The sequence below is a fragment of the Acipenser ruthenus genome, chromosome 4 (genome assembly GCF_902713425.1).
Source record: "Acipenser ruthenus chromosome 4, fAciRut3.2 maternal haplotype, whole genome shotgun sequence".
NCBI lineage: Eukaryota > Metazoa > Chordata > Actinopteri > Acipenseriformes > Acipenseridae > Acipenser > Acipenser ruthenus.
This window is the reverse complement of record NC_081192.1, coordinates 23,866,401-23,883,946: the sequence shown is the minus strand read 5'-3', so window position 1 is coordinate 23,883,946 and position 17,546 is coordinate 23,866,401. Positions and strand designations below refer to the sequence as shown.

Here is a 17,546-nt window from a genome sequence, read left to right as displayed (position 1 = left end):
TTTGATTTCTGGAGGCCAGACATCTGAGAAGCCCACAAGAGAGACCTGATTTCTAGGAGTGCTTCAGCTAGAGGGGCTGTCATTTAGATGAGAGAGGACTGATGGAATGTGAATGAGCAGCGGCATAATGAGGAATTGAAATTATTGCACAGCTGACTGCCGCCGGAATATTTGATGGGTATTCCATAAAAATCTTTGCTTGTTGAAACTGCAGACGCACATTTCCTAAAAAAAGGAGTGGTGTCGAGAGCAGGGGGGGGGGAATAATTTGAGGCTGATGAGGAGGCTGAAGAGGAGGCTGCTTTTGGACACAGAGAGGTAAAACGGGCGGTGGAAGCACAAACTCCACAAGCGTTAGCACGGAGACCACTGAAGAATCTATTAAAGAAAGCATGATCAGGTTGAGACCAGTCAATCAGTGTTTTGTCCACTGCTAACCGAGATGCTGCTTTGGCTGAAAAAGCTGATAAAGCATATCTGACCGAGAGATCAACAATGTTAAATAAAGTCCAGTTCTTGTCATCGGTGAGCATAAACTTCACAAAGGACATCGCAAAAAACAGAAAATGCAAGCAAAAATTCTCAGAGTGAGTTTTTTACACAGCCGAGGATCCCGAGATTTTAGAGTAACAGGCAGATCTCCACAGTCAACTACCCTGTGATCCAGAAATTCTGAAGTTGCAATAAGTATTGAAACTAAATTACATCTTTACCTTTGATGAATTGTGTCTCAGTTGAGGCGCAATAGAGTGGCAGTGAACTACTGAAGCAGAGGAAGATCCTGAACTAGAGGCAGCTGCTAGAGTGAAGATTGACAGCTTGAGAGCAGGTGTGGGTGTGGCTGAAGCAGCGAGAGAGGCGAGCGTTGCTACTGGTGTCTCTGCTGAGGACGAAATGGCTGCTGGTTCCAAGCGAGTGATTCTGTTATCAAGCACATCCAGACGATCAGATACTGTAGAAATTGTGGTGGAAAGAGGATGAATGAGTTGCTTGATATCGTTAAAAAACCGATAACGCATATCGGAGGAAGGATCAGATGAAATTGAAAACTGAGGGGTTGTATTCGCTGAGGTGAGAGAAGCTTGCAATGTAGCAGGGGCAAAGTGTGAAATGACTTGTTTGGATTGCTGCTTAGACTTTTGAAGGGGAAAGACAGGCTCAGCCGATATGGATTTGCAACATGAAACAAATAAAGCAGCCTGATCGCTCCCTGATGGGCCAATCTTTGTAAAAAAAAGTTGCGCTGGAGAATCACCCTGAGGTCTAACGTGTTTAGAGTGGCAAAGAGGAATGGCAGCGGGCATAGCTGTATAAGCTGAGGTTGAAGCAGCAGCGTTTTCAAATGGAGGAGAAGCAGTTGAAGCAGCAGCATTGTCAAATGGAGGAGAAACAAGACGGGCGGGTTTCTTTGAAAGTTTTTCCGGTGGATTATAATTATAAAAATAATTGGAGCACAGCCACATCCTTTGGAGCATCCCAGTGCCTCCGGCTAAAAAACTAATAATAAAATAATAAATCTATGCAATGTGTTCATCCCGGTGAACAAAAAATATCAGGCAGAGGAGCATCGTATACTCCCCCCCCTCCGGACAAGCCTGGAAGTGAGGTGGTGGTGGTTGGGGAAGAGGTGGTCATTCGAAAGCACAGCAGGACTGAGTTTATATACTGTATAGGTTGATGGGAACTTGCCAGAAATTGGCTTGTAGATTGATCAATGAATGTACTAGGCACGTATTAATGATACTATAGATTTCCTGCTTGAAAACCTTGCAAGCTTTATATTAGTATTTGTATTCAAATGTATTTCAAAACCAGTCTGGTTCCTGGTCATTACTCTTGTTGGCCCATTGATTGCAAATATACAGTATATCAACAGATACAGTTCTGTGTATGTTTCCCCTAAGATTTGAGGTAGTGGTGCACCACTAATTTGAAATGTCTTTCAGGTAAACCTGTGATTGCATGTCTTGCTGTTTCCTATATCTAGCCAGTCATACATATTCATGTATTTTTATTCTGTACTTAGGTTAGTTTGTTGAGAGCACATGCTGGGGAGCACTTACTTCTTGGAGTAGTGAAGAGATCAACCCCTTACAGAGATCTCCTTCTTCTTGGTAATACATGCTCATCTTCTTAATTCTTAACATATTAAATGCAGAAAATACTATACATGTATGTTTTCATCCTATGTAAAGGTGGTGAAATTAAAACCTGAAAGCAAAATTTGAGAACTTTTGAAGTTGCAGATTTTCGGTAATTATTTCACGTCTTGTGTAGCACTGAACCAACAAGCTCTATAGCACACTTAAACATATACATGCTTTTATTATTGAATCGTGAGGTGGCTTATTAGTAAGAACTTTGCCAGGGCTGACAAATACAAATGATACTGTGAAAGGGTGGTGGGCAATTCACTGACACACAGGAGACAAAACTTTATTTGTAACACCGCTCAGGCGCACCGATTTATTATTACCCGCGGAGGGTGCTGTTGTCCGTGGCCTGAATACTGCCAACAGTAATCAGGACCACAGGGTTACCAATACGGTAGACAGTCCACTGCACATACAAGTGTTCAAAATAATAATGAAAACAAAAGGCACAAAGAAAAAGGGAAAACAAAACACTACTAACAAAACTACAAAATAAAGGTGCTGCACTCTGCAGCGTTTCCCTGACCGTCGCTACCCACATGGTCCGGATCTCCGTCCTACACTCCACCGTTCCGTCAGACTACGGTCTATACTTTTGGGCCTGCCCACGCTTTCTCCGCTACCCCTATATTTTATTTTATTTTATTTTATTTTGTTTTGTTTTTTCGTTCTCCGGCCATTCCCGGTCCGGCAATAGAGCTTCCGCTCGCTCATTTGTCGTCCTATAGGGGCCGACCTGAGGGAACAACAGAGCGTTATTTTATAGGCCCAGCAATCCCCCAATGCCCACCTCCCAACCACTCAGAGAGAGGGAGAGACCCCACACTGTCGTCCCACCTCTCCGTGTCAGTGCCATGACTGACAGGCGAATCTTACGGGTTGCTGCCCTCTTCCTGCAGAACCATGCATGCGCCAAACAGTCAATACAGATCTCCCCTGTTACAGGTATCTTTGCACGAATGCACTTCAGTTTCCCTAAAATCGGGATCTCTTTAGTTCTTGGGTATCCAATTTGAGTTAAAGACAGGTATTGATAACAATCTTCAACGTAAAGTTGAATTATAATTCACCCCAGATAACAAAATCTAAAATAAACAGTCCATGCTTATGTTTCCTTGAGACATTCCCTTTAAACTACCGCTACTTAAACATTGCTAATAGTTTTTTTTTCTTAAATATTAAAGAATGTAGATTAAATAAAATTGCATAAAAAAGTATGTAATACAATTGTGCTGATTAATCTTCCTCCTTTAAGGCAATGACTGTGTTATCCACCGCAACTGTCCTAAAGTTGAGATGAGCCGAGTTGCAAACCGGATTTTGGATGAACTGGTTGTGCCTTTTCAGGATATTCAAATAGATGACAATGAATATGCTTCTTTAAAGGCTATTGTCTTCTTTGATCCAGGTAAGGAATTCTCAAAAATACTACACTGCATAATGTTAATTCAATAAAGCTGTAAAGGAGCACAAAACAGCAGCCCATTAATAAAACAGCATGTGTACAGTATGTTGTATATTTACAGATGTAATTCATTATTTATTTTCTTAGACGCTAGAGGCCTGAATGATTCATCTAAGATCAAAAGCATGCGGTACCAGGTGCAGATCAGTTTGGAAGATTACATCAATGACAGGCAGTATGATTCTCGAGGGAGGTTCGGGGAGCTGCTTCTACTCCTGCCCACTCTGCAAAGCATCACTTGGCAAATGATCGAGCAGATTCAGTTTGTCAAACTCGTCGGAATGGCTAAAATTGACAACTTGCTTCAGGAAATGCTTCTGAGCAGTATGCTTATTTCTTTTCTTGTACCTAACCTTAGCCCACTAAAATTAGAAGTTTCTTAAATGTTTTTTTTTTTAATTCTCCAACCACTAAATCTAAATATTTATATCCAGCATATAGTGGAGAATATATAAAAAATTGTTTGTACAATAAAGCAATACAGCACACTGATGTAATTATTGCTGTAGGCTTCTTGATGAAAACGTCATATTGCACAATTTTAGTAATAATTTGATGACCACCCACTAATTAGTTTGGGTTATAGAAAGTTTACTGTACCAGTATATTACACATATATTGCACACTCATAATTAAATTATGGTGACTTTTACAATTTTTATTCTATTTTGTTGTGCTAGTCGTTGCAATCGTATGCAGATAAGGGAAGATATGTTTGGATATCATGCTGTTCTGTCCATATTCAGGTCATACTGTCTTGTAGAATTAGGTATTGTGCATATTTTCATGACAAATTATGATACATAATGCCACATTTTCCATGTTTCAGCAGGAACAGTTAATGACTCAACACACACCCATCACCCTGTGCATCCACATCTAGCCCAGGATCCTTTGACTGGTCAGACTGTTTTAATAAGCTCAATTCCAACTCCAGTGCTCACTGAACATATTTGTAAGTCTCTCCATGCTTATATTCTACTTCTCTCTTCCAGTAAAACTCATTTCTGAGACTGGCCGAGTTATAATGAATAGGTCACAGACTCTTCAGCAGTGCTGTCAGTGAATGTTAACTGGCAATGGGGTACTGTAATGGAATCATGAAGTAGCGCTTGTTAGTATTTCAAAATATATTTTTACCACCTTGGTATTGTTTTCATTTCTCTAACAATGCACACGAAATAGTGAATGACTGGAGGAGTGGAGAAAGTAATACTGTAGCTAATGAAAGTAACACAATTTCAACAAGTAATTATTTAAGACTGGGTAACAGACTCCCACAGTACACACACATAGTATTAGTTTATACATCTCACTTCAGGTTTAAAGAAATATGCATGGGGGCAAAGGGCAGTACTACTGTGGTTAATATTTTTTTTAATGTATTATTATAATTTTTTTTTTTTACATATTCTAGCGACTCCAGAAACTCCATTGCCATCGCCTCCACAAGGATCTGGACAAGACCAATACAACGTAACTTCAAACCAAAATGTGGCGCACTCCGGGCAGCCTGTTGCCAAACAGAATGATACTTAACTATTATGGCTTCAGCTTTCAGATGTAATTTCTACAATTTGACAAATACTGACAAACTGTTCCTAGAATCAAGTGTGATGTGTTTTTATTTTTATAAGCATCCTGAATAATGTGTAAGAACTGTTTCTTAATGGTTCTAAATATTTATTTTAAAATACTGGTACATATTTACTACTCATTCAACTTTTATATACATTTTTATATAAAAATGCTTTTAGCATTTAGATTGGTGCCTTTGAAGTCATGAACTCCCTCTTCAGAGGACAGGAGGGGATATTTCACAGCCACTACAGCAACAAGACCCAAATGTTTGAATAGAAAATATATGTATAGTATTGAGACCGTAGACATTGGAAATGGTAAATTTCACAATGGAAAAAAAAGCCTTTTAGAAACAGTTCTTTACTATTGGCGTCTGATTTCTTCTCTCTGCTTGCAGTAAAGGTATGGATTATAGAAAGTGTCCTGCCATTTTTCCTTTTGGTTTGTTATGCAACTGTCTCATTAGTAATCTGTTGAACCTGCTGTATCATAGGTGTTTTAATATTGTTATATAATTGTAACACAGTAAAGGTATACATGTATATAGAGAGTGTACTGTACATTGAACATGATAATTAATTATACTAGAATGATTTTTTTTTTTAAATAAATAGTAATTATTTTTGTATTAATTTGATTGAATTATACATTTTTACTTTGTGTATATATAAATCAGAATGGTAACTATTTTATGCAATTTGAGCAACTATGCTGTAGCATGTATTGTCTGGTTCAACAAATGTCACACTTTGTATATTTTGTTTTAAAAATGGAAAGGAAACATCAATTTATTTGTATTACAAAAATAAAAGCAACCACACCAGAGGTGTTGGATTTTCTTCCAATAATAAAACACATTACAGTAATATATAGTTTAATAGATTCCATTATATGAGATATAGAAAGCAGTACAGGAATATAACACTGATAGCATGAAGCATGTTGTACTGTACATGTTCCATAATTAATATAAAGAGCTCTGGTGCAAAGTTACATTCATCTTCAAGATTTTTCTTACTAGTTTTATAGCTTTTAATTATTTTTTATAGTAGCCACAGCTTATTAATCTTGGCCAGATATTGTACTATTTGTTTATTACATTGTTTGCATACATTGCTCAGCTGTATTGTAACATAATTGTGAAGTCCCACTACTTAACATTAATGTAGCCTACAATGCTAAAGAACAAAAAAAAAAAGAAAAAAAAAAAGATGAAATTATGAATGGTTACATTTATCTGAGTGTCCATTCCCGGAAAGGTCTACGATTCTTATCACTTTAATCGGAGAATTAATGGAACGGAATCTCAAAATACTCATTATAAAGTATTTCAAAATGACCTATGACCTCCTGGTTCCGGTCTGAAAACTGCCATTTTGGCCTCATTAGCCCCCAAAACCACCCAGCCAACCCCCCCACCCCCGCCCCCGCCCCCGCCCCCGCCCAAGCAGAGGTATCTCCTGCTGTGTACAGAGTATGACACACAATATTGGTGCAGAGCAATTTTAATACATATTCTTTAACAACGAATTGACTGCAATGACAGCATTTTAGAAATCAAAGTAAGGGGCTGCAAACCTTTTTGGTTGTTTCTAAAACCAACAGCAAACATGTACCGTTAAAATATTGACTTGAGTTGTCATTCACTGTTCTATTGCATTTATGTATTTATTAATTTAGTTGCTTATGTATTTACGTTTGATTGTGAAGTAGACATATTTTTGCATTTCTGTTTAAAAGTAATGTTGATTCTGTCAAAAGTAATATGATTCATTGTAAATGGGCTTAATCAGTTTGACATTGTAAACCTACTTCTCTATTATTTAGTCATTTTTCCAGCTGTATTTCTGCGAATACAATATAAAATAAAGAGGCTCCCATTAGTGCCCTTGGAATAATAATAATAATAAAAACGAATTCTGCAAACTCTAAATATGACAAAAGGATATATAAAAAATCTGAAAGGGATTACCCAGACAAATGAGATTCTTATATACAGTAAAAGCAGAAACTCAAAATTGACAAAAGAAAAAGTGTTTTTTTTTTAAATATAAAGACATAATTGTTTGATCCTTTGCATGACAACTTTGATTAAAAAAACAAACAAACACAGAAACTGCATTTATAATATTCAAACCTGCTAATGCTGTGCCAACTGTGGTATATAAGGAACAAACAGAATTCTGCCTCTGTCACACTCAGGATAAACAACGGTGCCATTTTAACTTAATTTTCTGGATATTAAGTTAAAATAGCCAAATGGCAAGAGCAGACAAACATTTAAATTACTATTGTTTGTTACTAAAACAAAACCATTTCACACCTTTCAGCTCTGGATTTCAATGTGCTTATTTTGCATGTGGCATGTAATATACTTTACTCTACTGCATATACGCTTCTTTTAAAAATGTACAGCTAGAAAACACTACAAATGTATGACATATGGGAAATCAGCAAATATGAAAACAAACTAGTAAAAAGTAATAAACAAAAGGTCTGGCACTGATTTCTGTATAATTTATAAATGTGGATCCATTGTTTTATTTATTCCTTGACACAATAAACAGTATTACAGTAACTATCGTCACCCCAGATCAACAATCCTACCTCTGCCCCATATGTTCTCTAATAAAATATTAACAGGTAGCTGACTGCCATGGCCCGGGCGCTGCCGCACCTTTTAAAAGAAATAAAGCGGGATAAGGACTAAACAAGTTGCCAGTTTCTGGGTTTCAGTTTACATATGAGCCTGTTTGCCAACTCACTCATGAAATAAACAGTGTTTCTATAAACATTAAGAACACAATTTCTAATACAGAAATACAATACCATCCTTTTTCCAATTGGAATGTTTATTAAAACCAAGAATACCGGACAATACAGACTCTCCTTTCAACAAAAAGCTGTTAACTGTTTAAACAAGGATTTATAGCACCATCATGTGGCCATTCAATGTATCAACGTGTGTACCAGGTTGTAGAACATAATGAGAGGCACTGTCATAGCGATTCTTTTACAAAATAGCTGCAGCAAGTAAATATTATACATCCTGTAAATTAACCTTATTGTTAGTTCTGCATGGGAGCATATTTTTAAATCCATGTATTGCTATGAGTTTAGAATAAAATCGTCTGTCTGCTTCAATAACTATATATTGTTGTTTTACAGTACTAAGTGGATTTCCTAGTTTGAGAATTGACTGTCTTAGCTGATTGTCGATAAAAAATTCTATTTAAAATCATGATATAATAATGTAGTTTAATATAGCTCGGACCTTAGAAGCAGGGTGAGGTTTGGGGTTGGGGATACTTTCAAAGAAAGACATGGGCACCATGCTGTTAGGTTCCGTTGATTAAAAGATTGAATTATTAAATTAGTTAACACTTTTTAATACACGAAAATCATAAAATACAATTGCTTTAGGTGTGCTTCGGTGTAGCAAGTTAAAACATATTGGCAAAATTAACAACAAAAACAAAAACTGCCTATAAACTACTGTTATAAATAAAAATGTATACCTTTAAAAAAAATGAACAAAACTAATTGATATTGCCAGAAATGAAAACAATATATGAGGCCAATATCTCAACAAGTTAGTCATCCAAAAGCCAAGTAGCATGCAAGTAGTAGGCAACCATATTAGGTCACTGGTCAAAGTGAAGGGTAAAGTTACATTTCACCAGTGAAGTTCCCATAACACTAAATATATGGAGTTGCCATATGAATAAGTTTATAACATATAAGCAGTTGAATACACATTCACAGGGTTGAATTTATGGGGATGCCTAATTATCTGGCCAAGACCCAAGATAAATTAGTGTGTGTTTTTAAACACATAATCTGTGGACCACATTCTCAGAAATACTGAATAATACATGGTAAACTCAAAATGTTTTCATCCCAAAAAATAAATGAATAATTAAAGACTTCCACAGTTCCACACTCTTTAAGATAACATTGTATTTTTGTTCTTTTAGCATTCTCAGTCTTAAATTGTGTGGATTGTCTGACTGACTGGCACAGCCTAAAGCACATTTGTCTAAATGATAATTTGGCTTGCCATACATTCCAGGCATTGGTCTGACTGCTGAATTCTCCAACAGTAAAATAATCTCAATTTGTAATGTTTAGTCAACAATTAATAGTGTCATGTTAGGGGTAGTCACATACCTTGATCTCTAATGAGTTCATTGAACTGTTTTGTTTTGTTTTATGTGATACTGCCTGGGATAGATTTTAACAAGTTGATTTGATAAGGATCTCCAGGTGTATAGATATCTTTGTAATAGATACAAATTAGCCACAAGGAATGCCAAATAGGAATAGAATGTCTGGCAATGTTAAAGAAATCTGTTTAATTCCACTAAACTTTGACGGCATCTAAATTATATCCACATAATGAGCCTCTAATTATGGGTAGTAAAAAATGTCAATGTCTTAGTACAGTAATAACTTTAAAATCAGGCCACATTCACAAAGCTTTAACTCATGAGTAATCTAAAGCGTATTTTTTCCTTCAGTATACTGTGTCTTTTGGACAGGCAAATTATTTGTAGCAATTCCCATTCTGTTGACCATGCAAGACCTAGAATATGTGGGGTACTACATGTAGATCTAATCAGAACAAACCCTTATTTAGTTCTTTGGCACTGTCATTCATAAGTTGGAAATAATGGATGAAGGGAATTCCATTAAGAGGTTAAGGTATGTGACAGATTTTTTTGTGACTGTTTTGAATTGACTTTGCATTTAAATGGAATTCAGAGGTACCTCAAGTATGTTTTTTTTTTTTCTTAAGCAGGTGATGTCAATCATGTTGTCATTAACAGTGTTTGTTTGCTGCATGGCAGAAAGCTCCACAGCAGACCACAAAATAGTCCCAAAAATGTATATAAAGGATCACATACATAATGAGAAAAAATAAAGAAATAACTTTCTTAAACAAATACGTTTTTTACTTGTCAGGGCTGCTTCTAGTTTATCTGGACAGTGCCAAATATCTGAATGGAGCAATTTTACTGAATCGTCCCTGTCTCGCTTTGTTGTTGTTGAAAGATGCCTGTCTCCAGTCGAGCTGACAGGCTGTGATTGGCTGACTCGGCAGTTGCGAGTACAGGACTGGTTGCTTTCGTTGGTGCAAAGTATTGATTGGCATTTGGGCCATTTACGTCTTTGTTTAGTATTTGTAGTTGTATTTTATGTCTGTTTAGTATTTGCTGTCCAATATATGTAAACTAAACTTTCAATACAGCAAGTCAAAATAAATCACCTAAAAAAAGGAAATTAATATATCTAGTATACTCGATTCCTGTCAGGACAGTTATTCTTTTCATATTCTTCACGTTCAACTGTTTTCCAAAGTCTACAGTAAAGCTTTGGTTGCCTACTTAAGCACTTGAAATCAAAATATATTTTTAATTTGATCAGTACCTAAATATAGGGAGAATCAATTCCCTTAGTACTATATATTCTCTTGTAGTGAATTATTTATTTATTACGAAAAAGGGAGGACAAAGCATTTTGTTCTCCAGTTTACTCTACAAAGAACATTTGTTTCAACAAAAATCAATTACTGTGGATGTTGTTTTCAGTCATAATAGTTCATTTATTCTCATTACATAACTTCTCTTCTCTACACAAAGGTATTTTTGTTCTTTTTGGCAGATTTGTATGAGCTTAATTGAATTATTCCTGTACATAACTTTCTAATAGCAATTATCCTGTTTTCAGTCTTGAAGCTAGACCTATTGAACATCAAGGCTTTTAAATGTTTACTCAGCTAACATAATGTGTCAGAGCACTGAGATTTAATTTAAGTTACCCATATTAAAAGGAAACACCAGGATAAGTTTTTTTTTTTTAAATGGAAGACGAAAGCTAAATTGTTAAAAATAAATAAATAAATAAATAAATCATACTTAAAATGTCCATCCATTATCTGTAACCGCTTAATCCTTTAGAGGGTCGCGGTGAGCCGGAGCCTAACCCGGCAGACACAGGGCGCAAGGCAGGACTACACCCTGGATAGGACACCAGTCCATCGCAGGGGAACTAAGAGAGGCCAGTCCACCTAGCCAGCATGTCTTTGGACTGTGGGAGGAAACCGGAGTCCCCGGAGAAAATCCACGCAAACACAGGGAGAACATGCAAACTCCACACAGACAGACCCCTGAGGCTGGAATCGAACTCAGGACCCTGGAGCTGTGAGGCATCAGCGCTAACCACTGCACCACCCTGATTAAAATGATGATCTGAATTGGAGTGCAGTGTTGTGCAGGTGACGTCATGTTTTCCTGTTTTTAGACTGTAACACTGTGTTGTTCTCTGTAAACATTTTATACAAATTATAACAGGTAAGGACACAAGTCTTTGTTCCTTTGCAACAGGGTGATGTGTTACGTGTGTGGGTAGTCACTGGAAAATACTGAGAGACACAGAGCATTGGTGTTGATACGCCACTCAGGCGCGCATATTTAATTTTCAACACAGGACTGACACTAGGGTACCAGCAATGGTAGACCTAGTGTCACATTTAATAAGGAAATAAAAACAAAGCTAAAAATACAAGTTTGCCACACACAATGACGAGCGCTAGTCCCACTAAAAGGAACATCCCGCTCCAGGAACCTTACTACTCTGCGGTAACCCTCTCTATACTGTTTTGGGATCCACATCCCCTAAGCTGTCTTACTTCTGTTCTGTTTCTTCTGAAGTCCTGGCCTCCCAGCAACTCTGGGCCATTCCTACGGTCGTGGCTGGGCAATTGCCTTCACAGGCCCCGTCTTGCAGTTAAAGGGTTCCGTGGTGGATCCTGCAGAGCGGACGCTTCCCTCCTGGATGTAAACAAAACAGCCCCGAGCTGTAGCACAGCTGCTTTTTGAGCTCTGCGCAGCATCCCCAGGCACGCCCCCTAACCAATCCGGACCTCCCAATCAACTTAGCTGAGGGCGAGCCTCCCGCACAACTGGTTGCTTAGCAACGTGTCTCTGGCTGCGTGTCGCAGCTGATTTCTCCCAGGCACACATACTTGCGCAGGAACAGCGACCCGGCTCCCTGTCACATCCTTAAAAACATATTTCAGATAGTGCAAAGTTGGTACTATCTAATTGGGTATATTAAAGTGAACAACGTTGGCCTCACACTTCAAGAGGACTTTGCCTCCTATACCCACATATTCGGTTTTGGAAATAATTTGGCATGCGATATTACATTTGAAAATGGAAAATACTCATCTGAACTAAGCATGGCATCCAAAATCATATGTAAGACTGCAGGACGTTTTGAATTGCGAAAGGAACTTGACTGATGTCTCCTGGCAAGGTGACGCTAAGCTACAATAGGTTTCTATGAATTTCTATGTGTGTGTCCATAAACTGGACAAAATGTTTTTTGTTTTTCTTTGGAAGGTTGCCACCACTGTGGATTGCAAAGTACAATGTTGCATACAGTATATGTTCATAGTATATAGTACCCTTATGGTGATGTGTAATGATCTTTGTATTATATAGTTTGTATATCTGATGGAAGTGAAGTCACATTAAAATTGGCTGTAATGGTTTCATTATTCTAATTTAACTATATTAATATATATGAAAAAATGTAGTATAGAGAAGCTATCCAGCAGTTTCATTTTCACCTAGCCCCCTAGGTGTTTGGATGTGTACATGGTGTTATACTGAAAGCACAGAGGCATGAAAACCCAACCAGACCCCATTACCCATAAAGACCCGTCATCTGTCTGTTTACTACAAAAGAAGTGTGTTCCAAAGAAAAGTTAGTAAGCTGCTGAACCCAAATGGAAATACAGTAGCAACTACATTTGGGAATAGCTCTTAAATGTAAGAAGCCTTTCTTTCCTTCTGCAAGGCACTATTCATATTCTGTGGCCCATTAATAAAACATCTGGACTACCAATGCCTCACCTTTAGAGCAGATATTTTTTCATAATATTTCCCCATACTGCAGCCCTTTCACATTTGCTTGATAACAAAATAATTTGACTATGCTGTTTGGTGTTGTTATGGCTCTTGTGTGTGATGTATTTCACCTTGAATTGTAGTTGTTGTCTCAAACAGGCAAAACCTGGGGTTGTTTCATATCTGCACAGTATAGTTCAGTAGTGTGAATATACCCCAATGTTTCCCACTGTAGATATTTTCTTTTGGATTGTTCAGCAGTTAAAGCTGAGCTTGTGTTTTCTAACAAATCCCCCAAAAAGCTACCTACTGACCTACATCTCAAAGTCAAATTTAACCCTTTAAAAAATGTTCAAACAATACAGCTGAGCAATACATAGGCATATTTGTTTGGTGTCAGGACACTAGCTATAGGTTGTTCAGTGCATTGAACCATCTCTGGTCTGTCCTCTGCTATGATGATTCAATGATACCTAATCTATGTTCTCAGTTTTCCAAATGACTTCTGCAGTCCTGGTCAAAAATCAACAAAGTCCAATTTCAGACTTCATCCTTTTTTCTGCCATAACTGCCTTGTGAAATCTTTTTGCAGCAGAATCTCTGTGCAGAGGTCACATCCCCTGTGAAAGATGGATAGCAAGTGGAAAGACAGGCAAAGATCATAACAGAGGAAAGAGCAATTCATAATATTAGTTAGAAATAAAAGACAAACTTAATAATTCAATTCACTGTTATTTCTTGAGAAACGTTACTCTATAAGTGACTAGTAAGCTTTGACTATAAATGCTGGTGTAGTGACTGTACTTATATCTGCAGCCCTTTTGCTTTATACAGTTTGTGATCCTATGACGTATTGCATTACAGTATTTCAGCAAAATAAGTGGTCTTAAGGTTTTTAAACTGCTCTGTGATAAAAGCAAAACATTTCTTACACACATTTGTATTAGGTGAGGGGGAGTAAGCGTGCTGGTTAGAGACTATTATCACCTTTGGTCATTTGCCGAGTATATTGCATAACTGCAAATTAGATGCTTTCCTGAAGACTTTGACTGCAGGACCTCAAACTCGGCACCTCCTTTCCCAGTAGGAATCTGTCTGTAAGGAAAGCGTGTGTTGATAAGAATGGTGACCTATAGAGGAGTTAAGGCCATGGAAATATAAATAAGAATATCTTCATACAGCACATCCTTTTACACCAGCAGATGTCACTAAAAGTCAAGAATCCTCCAAAAGAATAGAAAGGTGTTGTTTTTTAAATTTTATTTATTTATCAATATAGAGGTAATGTAGCTGAAAATAAAAGTAACATATTTTAAATTTTTCAGAGCTACAGAGTTGTTCCCATTTCTGGTTCTGACAAGGAAGCCGTTATCCTTTTCTATTTTGTCAAGGACATTTTTATTATTATTTATTTATCAGCATTATATATATATATATGTAATTTAATAAATACATTTGCTATTCTATTCTAACATTGTTGTATCATGCACAGACATCATCATTATCTTTGATATGATATGTTTGAGACTAACTCAGTGACCGCTGTAAGCTCAGTCTTTAATTGTATTTAATTGCTTCTAATTACAAAATATAGATATTGTATTATAAAATGTAAATAATGTTGTAATTACAAAATGCATTACCACCAACTTCTGCACTGTATTCTCTCAGAGTTAATTTAAATTAAAAGGGTCTTGTACTCAAATGGTATTAGCATTGTGAAGGTTTTTGAACAGAACTAAGCTGTTAGTTTACGTTACAGTAGTGAAAAAAGCAGTAAAAAACATGTTTTCTTTTGTAATATTTAAAATCTTGAATCATCTAATATCTGACAATTTTTTTTTTCAGTTAATATTGCAATTTTGGTAATAGAGCTCAATCTTTGATCTCTATTGAGAGGACAGCCATTGCCTGCCACTAGCTGCAGGGAGACTTACAGTAAATCGACTTCAGTAAATATAAATCTGCTGTAGTGTAAATAAAATATAGTTATGGGTATAGGCTTTATATTGGAGCCTGTCATGAAGCATGTATGTAAGAAAGTTGGTAATACATTATTAAAAAAAAAAAATATAAATATATATAAATTCATGACTTCCTTAAAATTTCACAGGAATCAAAAAAGTTTATATAATACATTTTATTTACACTATACTGATAACCTTAAAAAAGTACAAGAGATTCATAATGAATTTCAAAAGAGTATCATAGATCCATATCTGTATCTGATAACATCATAATTTTATAGCAGTTTCTCTGTGTTATTTAAATAAGTAATGTTAAATGAAAAAACAAAAAATAAAAAATAAAGAGGGCCATCAGAAACATGTTTATTTGTGAATAGTGGAGCTCAGCTGTCTAAAGTGATGGTGTTTCACTGCCTTTTGTATACTAAAAAGGCATAAGATTGAATCCCAGCTGCTCAACAAGTCTGCATTTTAAACGGATGGTGCCACACCGATTTTATATATACTGTAGATAGTGGTTGCCTTCAAGGAGTAAGAACAATACTTTGTGATTGAGACCCTTTTACTTTCAGTCTCCAGTAAAGGCACGTACAGCCTCCACATGAAAGGATTTGAAGCTCACCCAGTAGGAGCTGCTGTCCAACAAATTGTTTGATCCTGGAGAATTCATTCAGGCTGCAAACAATGTCTTCCCCCCTAAGAAACAATCGCATGCTGCTTTATAATGGTTAAATCAGCATAGCCCATATTCACAGAATGTATTTGTTTATTTTAGTTGACATTACATTTAAACAAAATAGAAACAGAGATGTGTGTATTAAAACCTCAATATTACATGGGCTTGAATGCATCTCAGATATGGTAGTGCCAAAATCTAGGCTAGTGGAAAGGTTTGCTAGGTCAACAGATTATTGCAGTGTCTATAAGTAAACTCTAACCAGCACCCCCTCCAAAAGAAATAAAAGAAAACAAAAAAATACAAATTACATTCTACTTTAATGTTGCAGTCAGAGAGGTTTCTTTTTTCTAGTGTGAAATAGAACACAAACTACAGAGTTAATGGCATAATATTAAACATCAACTAATATATGTTGTCTGATTCTAAGCAAATTATGAGCACTTATAATCAATTGTTAAATGTATTGTCACTGTTAGAATGAAATGCATAGTGAATGAATGGTGTGTCCTCAAATGTTGTATGCTATTCTATTTCTTTTTAAATTTTCAATAGATTTTGATAGATTAAATAAATAACCTTTTCTATTTACTATTTTCCTTAATATTTTACATTTAAATGTTGTTTAGCATTGTATCTTCAGTTTGAATAATATATTTCAAACAGGCTATCAATATGTTAACCTTTATGGATTATCATTATTCTTTTTTTTAAAGGGCCTTTTTCCCTCAGTAATGCAAGTACGGGGTTAAAATTAATGACAGCTGTCAGGACTGGGACCATCTTGCAATTCTGCTTAGAGATTAAGGGCAAAGATTGTGCCCCGTCATTTTTCACACATGCGTTTACTCATAATTCCTGACTTGTCTCGGATAGATCAACTAAATTTCCCTTGAAAGATTGAGAACATATCCAGACTAACTCAGTCTCAGCCCAGAAGGAATTCAGTTATATCAAGAAGCTTCATAATGTTTGGTCTTCCTATTCCTTCTTGGTTTTTATCTTCCTTTAGACCTGTCTTTCACTCCCTATTTATTGATTATATTTGTTTATAAATATAACAAATATCAAATAAATTACAGAAGTCTTGGAAAGATCATCAAAGGAAACTAAACGTAACGAAATGGTTGTGGAAACCTACACTTTTCACCATAGTCTTCCATGAACATCCAAATAATATGCAGATTGCATCTCATAAAATGCATGCAATACCTATTCTATTCAAATTAAATAGATGTAGCAGAGAGTAATCTTTCTCTGTTAAATGTGTCACTTTTTGCAATTGTCCCTTAATATCCTTCGGAGCTTCAATCTAAGATTAGTACTTTCTTCGCTGCCACAGTTTCAGTAACCTACTGAATAATTCACTGAAGCATAACCTTCAGATATCAGGTTAGAAAGACCTTGATTATAGCAGGAAGCCAACTGTATAAAGCATTTTCTGTTAAAGGAAATATTTCACTATATAAAATTTGAATAATAATTATGAAATATACACATACATAGTAATAAGAAATGAACGATAGGAATTGCAGTTAGTTCTTTTGTACATGGAAGGATCTCAATAGCAATTTATGGGACAATAATGAAATAAATGAGGAACTTTTAAATGACAGCATCTTTTTAAATGACAGCACTGTATGTGAAATAACTGTTAGATCGCAGTGTGTGGTTATAGCATTTTAAAAGAGACCAAATAAATATAAAAGTATAAAATTAAGAATTGGCTTTACTTTACTTTAAATATCTAAAATATATGTATTGTTGTTGTTGATCTTCATAAAACGT

At 36.1% G+C, this 17,546-nt stretch overlaps 1 protein-coding gene across 3 annotated transcripts in view; it reads left to right on the top strand.

Moving 5' to 3' along the window:
- LOC117400360 (hepatocyte nuclear factor 4-gamma-like) overlaps positions 1 to 6,208 on the top strand; it is a 34,729-nt gene extending 28,521 nt beyond the window's left edge. Inside the window, exons 6-10 of one of the 3 annotated variants that reach the window (XM_059022211.1) lie at positions 2,027 to 2,114; positions 3,409 to 3,561; positions 3,706 to 3,942; positions 4,451 to 4,573; positions 5,036 to 6,208. In XM_059022211.1, the coding sequence (XP_058878194.1) occupies positions 2,027 to 2,114; positions 3,409 to 3,561; positions 3,706 to 3,942; positions 4,451 to 4,573; positions 5,036 to 5,157 (723 nt within the window). In that variant the 3' untranslated portion in view covers positions 5,158 to 6,208. Of the gene's footprint in view, positions 1 to 2,026; positions 2,115 to 3,408; positions 3,562 to 3,705; positions 3,943 to 4,447; positions 4,574 to 5,035 lie in introns of all 3 variants that reach the window. The other 2 variants (XM_059022210.1, XM_034000199.3) reach the window with 2 other exon arrangements.
- Positions 6,209 to 17,546: the final 11,338 nt, after the last annotated feature.